The sequence below is a fragment of the Nicotiana attenuata genome, chromosome 1, assembly GCF_001879085.1.
Source record: "Nicotiana attenuata strain UT chromosome 1, NIATTr2, whole genome shotgun sequence".
Taxonomy (NCBI): domain Eukaryota; kingdom Viridiplantae; phylum Streptophyta; class Magnoliopsida; order Solanales; family Solanaceae; genus Nicotiana; species Nicotiana attenuata.
The window spans coordinates 21,286,591-21,296,505 of record NC_031989.1 but is presented as its reverse complement, the minus strand read 5'-3'; the positions used below and the strand labels follow the sequence as shown (position 1 = coordinate 21,296,505).

The 9,915-nt window shown below is 37.6% G+C and overlaps 1 protein-coding gene and 1 long non-coding RNA gene across 2 annotated transcripts; one reads left to right on the top strand and one right to left on the bottom strand.

The window, feature by feature from the left end:
* Window positions 2,188–3,364, top strand: LOC109240275. Its single transcript, XR_002070039.1, has 2 exons — window positions 2,188–2,688; window positions 2,796–3,364. It is a non-coding gene; the product is annotated as an uncharacterized LOC109240275 (long non-coding RNA).
* On the bottom strand, window positions 6,477–8,548 carry LOC109213076 (ubiquitin-60S ribosomal protein L40). Its single transcript, XM_019376863.1, has 5 exons — window positions 8,383–8,548; window positions 8,207–8,293; window positions 8,005–8,107; window positions 6,889–6,955; window positions 6,477–6,805 (listed from the first exon to the last, which is right to left on the bottom strand). Exons 1-5 carry the CDS (start codon window positions 8,483–8,485, stop codon window positions 6,779–6,781), a joined length of 387 nt encoding a protein of 128 aa, XP_019232408.1. The 5' UTR covers window positions 8,486–8,548; the 3' UTR covers window positions 6,477–6,778.

Sequence of the window (9,915 nt, the reverse complement as noted above, 5' to 3'; positions counted from 1 at the left end):
TCAACTAGGGAGTGGAGACCCTATGTTGGAAAAGGAGACTAGGGAGTGGTGACCCTATGTCAAAAATAATATCAACTAGGGAGTGGAGACCCTATGTTGGAAAAGGAGACTAGGGAGTGGTGACCCTATGTCAAAAATAATATCAACTAGGGAGTGGAGACCCTATGTTGGAAAAGGAGACTAGGGAGTGGTGACCCTATGTCAAAAATAACATCAACTAGGGAGTGGAGACCCTATGTTAGAAACAGAGACTGGGGAGTCGTGACCCTATGTCAAAAATAACGTCAACTAGGGAGTGAAAACCCTATGTTGGAAAATGCAGCTAGGGAATGGTGTACCCTATGACAAATACGGACCAAGAAGGTAATTTTTTTTAAAAAAAAAAAGAAAATTGCCCCAATGCTTATTTTCTGAGGGCATGAACAATTGACTTCTTTTTTTTTTCCAATCCATACTTTTTTCTTTAATTATCCTAGGAAAAAAAATTCTTCAGACTAGGTTTTCTTATCTTAGGAGAAAGATTCATGAGATTAAGAGTTCTATCCTAGGAGAAAATTCATTAGACTAGGTTTTTCTTATCTTAGGAGAAAGATTCATCAGACTAAGGCTTTTATTATCTCACAACAAGTCGTTCATCATCCGGAGTATTTTCAGCCATGACCGGAGGATCCTCCTTGATGAAACGTTGCAAACTCAACGTAGTAAGATAGAAGAGCATCTTCATTTGCCGGCGTTTGAAGTCAATACCGGAAAACTTTCCGGGTTTTTCTGCCGGTGCCATAGCATGAGCAGGAGTAGAACGGCTTGACGAGGCAGCAGCACTCGTAACAGTAGCTCCCGTTCCCACAACATTTCCATTAGTTTGGTTTTCGTTCGTCATCTTTTCTGTAGAGTTAGAAACACAACAGAACTTTGTTAAATCAGTGAAGTTTTGATATCTTCAAACTGAATACCAAACCAAACATACAACACGTAACAATGGTGAAGTTTTTATATACTTCAAACCCGTACGTTTATTATTCCGGTAAAGTTTTTATATACTTTAAACCGGACAGAACAATTATTGGAGTAGAAAGCACGAAGGCTTTAGTCTCCAAAATAGTATACAAAATATGAATAACAGTTTAATATATGTTTCAACACAGAAACGTTAGTTTTAAATTCCTTAAGCTTGTAAGCGCTACTGTGTTAAAACACAAATTCAGAAAAAAACTGTTAGAAAAATAAAAGAAACTGGAAAAACAGAAGAGTTTAAGAAATATTCCGAGTCCACAATTTGCTTGTGTGTCCTTAAGGAATTTTAACCCCCTCACACGTTGCCAAGGTAATGGATTAAATCCTCTCAGGATAAAACGGAATAAACCTTCCTGCAACAGTGGCAATACAAACTGCAGGATACCAACGAACTTAAAGAACAGAGCAAAATCGCACTTACGAATTTGAGAGAGAGAGATTGCGAATTAGAATGCAGTATATTCAGAAAGAAAGAAGTTCTGGAGTGTTTTTCGTGTGTAGAAAATGGAGCCTTGCCTCAGAATTTATAGGCAATTATCAGAAGAGGTGTCTGGAAAAGGTGACTTTTCAGAAGAATACGCTGCCTGCCGCGGTTCGACCGCGGTCAGAGAGGCTTTCTGAACCTGCTTGCCGCGGTTCTACCGCGGTCGCGGCAGAACCGCGGCCAAAGAGGCCCTCTTAACCTTCAGCAAGGTTCTGGCGTATTTTAAGCAGTGATTTGGCATTTAATTAATTATTAAATAATTAAATAAATTTTGTCCAAAAATAATCTTATCGATCGATCAAAGCCAAAGCCGAGCCGAGCGAGCGACGACGACGGCGCGAGGGTTCATTCTCTTCAACTCCTTTTAAGAGCTTTAAGAAGTGATTCTATATATAAGCACACAAATGTGGTTGTCCCTCACCAATGAGGGACAAAGTGCAAGACAAAAGTTCACTTCTTCAAATTTTCAATTTCCCTCCATTTCCAATTCACACTTCTTCTACTTTAAAGCCTAATGGCTTAAAGTCTAACAGTTTCATTGTAAAAGATCCTAGTGACCTGTTTTATACTTCGCAAGTTTCTTTACATGGCATCATGAAGTACATTAGGATCTACTTCAGGCTGCACTCATAGCAGATAAAAGGAGTTTAAACCTTGCCTAGAAGGGGAGAGTAGAAGGAAAATTGAATAAGAAAATCATCACAATATCTTTGCCGCCAAATGCTGACCGAAGAAATTTAATTGACCTCCTTACCCGCATTGCATGTCTAACTCCTAAGTTTCTATTGGAATGATCCTATTATGGATGACAAATGTCTCAAACTTGGCCAAAGTGTCCCCTTGTATGAACATTATCTATTGTAGTTACTAGAACTATAGAGATACCGACCAAAGCAGCACCCTATTTGGATTGTGTTAGTTTGTGCCTTCACTTGATTTCACTACAGAGTTAATTAACAGGACGATTTCTCTTGGCAGAGGCTCTCAACTGACTTCTACATAACTGACAAGAACTCTGGTATTAGAGCTTTTGTCAAGGCTGGACCTGAATCTAGAGTTATCCCGCTGGTCATAGAGAGCAGACTGGTTACAACCACCAAAAACTGTAAGGTTTTGGCTTCTCATTTGAGAAAATGGTTAAGGGACAGGAATCTTTCATCTGAAGCTCGTTTACTACGTCTAGAAGAAGGGTAACATATGCTTTTGCCTTATCTTTCTCGGTTTGCTTTTTTCTCCCTTTTGTTGCCAGACATGCTTCGGCAAACTAATAGCCTGAAATTCTTTGGATTTTTGGTAGATACATTAAGGAAGGTAGCTTGCTTAGTGTATTTGGGATTTTGCAAAGGAATAGTGATGTCATGGTGGTTACTCCGCCAGAGGAGCTCATTTCTACTGGCTGTCTATGGCAAAAGATGCTTCTCCCTGTTGATGTTGATGGGCTGATCCTTGGAATCCCATAGTCCGCCGATTTTGCAACCAATTCTAACTTTTTAGACACGCAATGGAGGAGATATGGGCATAAACCTTTGCAAAGACTCTAACAATGCTGCATCACATTTTGGTTGTTGCCATTCGCATGTACAGCAACTTGCCTAAAGGAAGGCTTGTTTTTTGGCTGAGAAATTCAGGAGTTAGTGCTACCGTCATTTTCAGATATTTTTCACCGAGTACATGTCAATTATCTTGTTAGAACATGGCCAGGTTTACATTGCAAGTGTTCGTTATTTGCTGCTGTCCTCGCTTTCAGTATGTGCTATGGTTAATCAAACTGGAATTGAGCTACAAAAGGTCAAAAACTAATCCCCATTTTTCAAACAGTTTATGTACATCTTTTCCCTTGGCACAATCAAAGGGTATTTTTGGAGCCATTTTGCACTTTCAAGAACCCGAAGCCCCATTTAGCGATGTTCTGTATACAATCTCATCAAGCGTGACGAGCGGAGCTCGGATGCATTAGGATGCCAAGCTGACTCAGGCTCACCTTCGCCTGGTAATCTTGAGTTAGGCTTGGTCCTCCCGACCAGGCCTAGAGCTTCACTCCAGTTTCCAGAGCACCACTCAACTAAAGTTGACCCAATTCATTATTTGATCATTAGTTAATTAGTTAAGAAACTAATAGTTCAGTGAAATATAGAAAAAATAAGGATTAGTTAACTCCTGTAGCAAAGGTTGATATCTTATTTATTTTAAATAAATATCCTTTTAAAAAATTATATTCCATAGCTACCTTTTGATTTTTTATAGCAAATATCTATTTATGGTCGTCTCCTACCCTTAAGCCATAAAATAAGCTTTGTATTATTTTTCTCTCTCATATCCCTTCAAATTTCTCCTATCCCCTACCCCATATCTATTCTCCCTCTCTCTCTCTCTACTTTCCCATGTCTTCTCCTCCGCTGATCCACCTATTAGGCGTGGTGATGATGACCCGAACATACAAAATAAGTGATTTTTAAGAAATAATTGACATAGACTGACGCGGATCCATGGTTTCGCAGTCTACTGTATTCGAATGAGTTGTTAATATGCCATTGTAATGTGGGCTCCACTATAATTCCTGCACTAACCATCTTCTCGATCTTGTTCATCACAAGGGGGTTCTTCATATGTTCCTGTGCAGCTTTGGGGTTCTCTTGGAAGCCAACTTTACCTGCTCGAGAACACGACATTCATATCACAATATCGAGGCGTGCTTCAATAATACTATAAATATTATATACCAAACTTTACCTGTCTCCAATATACACGAGACGACATTAGGGTTGTTCTTGAACAAAGACGACGGAGTTTGGGGCTGAGCAACTTGAATATTCTGTTAATATATTTCAATGTATCTCGCTGTATTTTATTTTATTCATTGTCTTTTTTTTCATTGTATTTCGATGTATCTCGCTGTATTCTATGTATTTCATTGTATTCACTGTCTTTTTTTTTTTTTTTTATTGTATTTCAATGTATCCCGCTGTATTCTATGTATTTCATTGTATTCACTGTCTCGCTATATTGCATGAATGTATTCATATGTTTTTTTAATTAATATAATTTATGTATTCAGATGTATTATATAATTTCTCTGAAGATTGCTATATTTTTGGGTGTTTTTCGGTTGAGAATCTTTTTTATAACTGGAAATACCAAATTTGTGTGTTATAATTGAGTTTGTTGAGTTATATTAGGAGTTTATTATGTTAATTAATTCACTTTCTGTTTAAAAATAATGTAATCCCCTATTTCACGCCGTGAATACAGTCGAATACAATAATCTGTCCAGCTGTAATCCCATGTTTCACGCCATGAATACAGTCGAATACAAAAATCTGTCTAGCTGTAATCCCCTGTTTCACGCCTAGAAATGCTACTGTATTTATGAATACAGTAGCTTAAATACATCGAATACACTCTAAAAAATCTAAAAACATGGCTATAGGAAGTAATATAATAAATGGTAGCTACAACTAGCTAATAACCGCTAAAACATAGTGATTTCTGAAAGTTTCTCAAAATATAATACTCCTTCCAACTTATTTGACAGTTTGATCCGACATGAAGTTTAGAAAGCAAAAAAGATTTTTAATATTTTTAATCTGAAACATTCTTTAGCTTTTGTGAACAATATATTTTCTAAAATGAGAAGTATAAAATAAATTCTCCAAATATAAGATGCATTGCTATTTGAAATGAACTAATAAGAAAATAATGATAACATGACATCCACACGATAACATGACATCCACACGATAACATGAAGAAATGTTAAATCGGTATCATAGACAACATAACATTCGTAATATATGACTCAGATTTGTAAAAATTGCACGGGGCGCCCTATTTGGTCGCCCCCATTTAACCTATATCTATTTTTTTTTAAACTTTTAACTTGTACCCACTTTATAAATAACTTCAGCTCCCTTTCTTCTCCGCTTCAGTACCTCACCAGAAGAAAGCAAGGATCTAGATTGAGATCAATATGCATAAAAACAACATCACAAGCGGTGCAAAAGCTACCCTTTCACGTTCTTACTTTATTTTTTAGCTTTTCTTTTTTCCAACTGTATGTAATATTAATAGTTCCAGCAAAATCTGATGTTGTCATTCACTGATTATAGTGGTTTTTGTAGCTGATAGTTGTTGTGTGTTTGTTCTTTTTTCTTCCTTTAAAAGAAGCACTAGAGAAAGCACACCTTGTAGCCTGGTGAGGGAAGCCGATGCTACGGTCAACCCTGGTTCTGCAACAAGGCAAACAAACTTGATACTGTCATGTATTTTAAACTAATGTGAAACTTCAGCTCTAGTATGTAATATTAATAGGTGGTAAAAAAACTTCAAGTTTCCCAGTTACAACACAAAAACTGAAGTTTTTGTGTTGTAACTGGGAAACTTCAGCTCTAGTATGTAATATTAATAGGTGGTAAAAAAACTTCAGCTCTAGAGCTGAACTTTTTGTGTTGTAAGTGGAAACTTCAGCTCTAGTATGTAATATTAATAGGTGGTAAAAAAACTTCAGCTCTAGAGCTGAATTACAAAACAAAAACTTCAGCTCTAGAGCTGAACTTCAGGCCCGGCTACTAGAATGCTGAAGTTTTGCGTGATTGCCTTTGCTACTTCAGCCCCGTATGCTGAAGTTATGCGAAAAAGCAGGTACGCTTAGAATTTTTTTTGCAAAGCGAGCACAAATTAAAATGTAACACAAAAAGCGGTATAGATGCAAATGCCCCTCAGATTTGAATATGTCCAAAAATTACAACTTCGAGACATGTGGGCTTTATTAGACTTAAACAAGACCAGTTTTCTATTTGAAATGTCCTCGAATTAAATTGTGAAGTGAATTGTGTAATCTTTCCGTCCCTCTCAAGAATCAATATTACACTAAAACCTAAATCATAGCTAACGTACTAGATTAACTTGCGGCTTTCTATTCAAACAATGTATGGAATTTGGACCATAATGTGGCATATCCAGAAAAGCATCAAGAAAAATAAAATAAAGAAGCAGCATTACAGGAGCACGAGCTACGGCATCACATCTCAAATGAACCATTATGATTATGGAACAGATATTAGAACAAATCATGCACCTGTAGGCTTGCTTATCAGGACGAACATACTAAACTCCCATCTAAACAGACATAAATTGAGTGCATAAAGATATCTTATCCAATGACAAATACTTGTCTATCCATGACATCAAGTTGAAGCAGGACTGAAAACTGTAAAAACAACGGACTGGCAATATATAGCTGCAACGCACAAAATTGATCTAAACTTAGAAAAGACATCACGTCTACTTGATCTTCTTCTTTGGCCTCAGCTGCAAGGCAAGAAAAGTTCGTGAGTGCCATAATAAGTATTGGGAGGCAAAGGAAGTGTAACATAAACCTATCATCCACAAACCTGGTTGCTGTGCCCACATTTTTTCTTCCTGCAGTTAACAGCACGAGGATGCAGGCGAGCATAGCACCTAAAACAAGTGAACAGGTTCCAGGATTAAGTAATCACCATCACGGTTTATAACATAAGCCATAGGAAAAAAAGTTAAGCCAAAAGCCCGGAATCTAACAGGGGAAAAAGAAACTTAGTCTCATTATTATGGAAGGACTTAACTTCTAAAGGCACTATATTAAGTAAAAGTAATAACCCTATGAATCTTGAGACACATTGTTTAAGAGAAGCTAACTGTCCACACAATCTTAACCAACTAATTGGTTGACCCGAGTGCAGAACGGATGATATAGCTAATCAAGGAAGGTCGAAAATGTCAACCCTTACATGTATTGTACTCAGGCGACACGGATGACATAAATGCTGAAGGTAGACCTTTTTCAGTTACAAATAAAGATAAATACAATGAGATGCACTGTCGAATCAATGGGCTAATAGGAGGCAAACAAAGTAATAGTCAGCTGTTTTCTTTTCACTTGAACAGCACAAAGTGCCTTGTTATTTTATTCTAATTTTATATGGCTTTTTGGTACTGTCCCTTCTTGTCTATATTTTCATTAATGTAGTGCTTATGCTTTCCTAAGCCGAGGGTCTATTGGAAACAGCCTCTCTATTCTCACAAGGTAGGGGTAAAATCTGCGTACAAACTACCTTCCCCAAACCCCACAGTGTGGGATAATACTAGTTGAACAGCACTTCCCCAGAAAAGCAAAGTTCTCCAATGGCATTAACCAAACTAATGAGAGTAGAAAAGTATGAATAAAATGAAAAACATGAGTACTTAGACAGAGAAATCGAGCTAGCTCTGAGCTTTACAAGAGAGAAATCCTTAATATTCTTACTAAAGGCAGCTAATAATCACATCATGGATCAGCTTAACAGATATTGTATTTGAATAGCATAATCAGAATTAACCTCCAAATAGGGATCAAAACAATTTCGTCTGAATATGAAAGGAATATACAATCTGAATTTCCAATGCATCAAATAACTTTTCATACATAGTGCACTGAGCAATTACTTCATACAAAAGCGAAAGGCAGTCGTAACTATAGAAAAAAATCTTACTTGCGACAAATCATCTTATCCTGGTTGTACTTCCTAGCCAAAGCCATCAGAGAAGGCTCAATAATCCCTCCACGAAGCCTCAAAACCAAATGCAAAGTTGACTCTACAAAATTGACCAGATAAATCATCATTAAGATTATAAAACAGATATAAGTAACCATACACTGCTAAGTCCATGTACATATTAGCGTTACTATAATACCTTTCTGGATGTTATAATCAGCAAGAGTACGTCCATCTTCGAGCTGCTTTCCGGCGAATATCAACCGCTGCTGGTCCGGTGGAATACCTTAAAAATGAAAATAAAATGGCGTCAGAAACAAATTACCGATACAAAGAACAAAGAGATGACGGAGAAAAGGGATCAGTCGTAAGTACCTTCTTTGTCTTGAATCTTAGCTTTGACATTGTCAATGGTGTCGCTCGATTCAACCTCGAGCGTGATTGTCTTCCCGGTTAGGGTTTTCACGAAGATCTGCATTTTGCGGCGCACTCTTCTCTTACCCGCTTTGTCTTTTCTGATTGAAACCCCGGTTCTTCGTTTTCTATTTTATAATCGGGCTCAAATTAGGGCTTTACATATAGAGCCCAATTGCTAAAATGACCTTTATAAGTCCAACTCTTAACAACAATGGCCCAATCTTACTTGCAGACTTCTGTTTCAGAAATAATGACAAGTTTGGTGTATCAGAATATTTTTTTTTTGTTAATAAAAGATGCTTGTATTAATAAATTAAGTCACAGTACAGAGAATGATGGACCGTGATGGTTCCATAGTACAAAAATGTGCTAAAATTGATGGGCAGTGTTGTCCCGATCTAGTACAAGTAGTTGGTGCTGAATTTAAATCAAAAAAAGTTGTAGTATAGGCCATATGAGTTGAAGAGTGCCGCAACTGTGTAGTGCCCATATGGTCATTCATCAGGTCTGCCCTCAAAAAGAGTGGAGAAATAAAAAACATCGTAGGTGTATTTTCCATAGCTAAAGTGGATCCATGTTTTGCGAGTTTATCTGCCACTGCATTTAGCTCCCTGTATGTGTGTGAAATACGCGGACTACCCACGTTTTGGAGTAGAGACCCACATTCATAAAGAACAGATGAGTAATGAAGATTATGGGTATGCAGCATATTAGTTACCTCAGTGGAGTCCACATCTATTTCCAGTGGCATCAGGTTATGTTGTAAAGCTATACGCACTCCTTCAAGTAAGGCATGCAGTTCCATTGAGGTAGGATTTCCTTCATGGTGTCTTGCTGCATAACCCCTTACCCAGCGTCCAGGGCAATTCCTGAAGACTCCGCCAATACCATGCTTTGTTGTAGAAGGTGTGGAGGCACCATCGCAGTTGAGTTTATAGTATCCTTGTGCTGGAGGATGCCATTTGATAGGTATTAAGGAAAGGGTTTGTTGAGTACTTGCCTTAGAGTTAATCAGATAAGCATATCAGTAGCTTCTGCTACTATATGGTTTGTATTAGGGTAACTTTTAGTATTTTCAAATAGATTTCTATTGTAACTTTTTCATATATGCCAAAGTGCGTAGGGGATTAGAGTTTGCGATGGGAGATTATGGGGGAGTGTTAGTTGAGTGGTGATAAGTTGGATAGGCGTGGTAGAGGGCCTTCCTCAAAATGTCGTAGCAACTGGACGTGTGCATGAAGGCCTAAATTGTGCCAAACTATTTGTGCATTTGGGCAGTGTAGTAAGAGGTGTTCGATATTTTCAGCTGCTCTATTGCAAATGTTGCGCATTGGTGTAATGGTAATATTGATGTGATGGAGATAGCTCTCAGTAGGTAGTCTATGGTGGCTGACAAGCCATATGAAATATTTAATTTTTGACGGTGTTGGTAATGCCCAAATCCATTTGAAGGAAGAGTTGGAGTGTGAATTTTATAGTTTGTGGTATAAT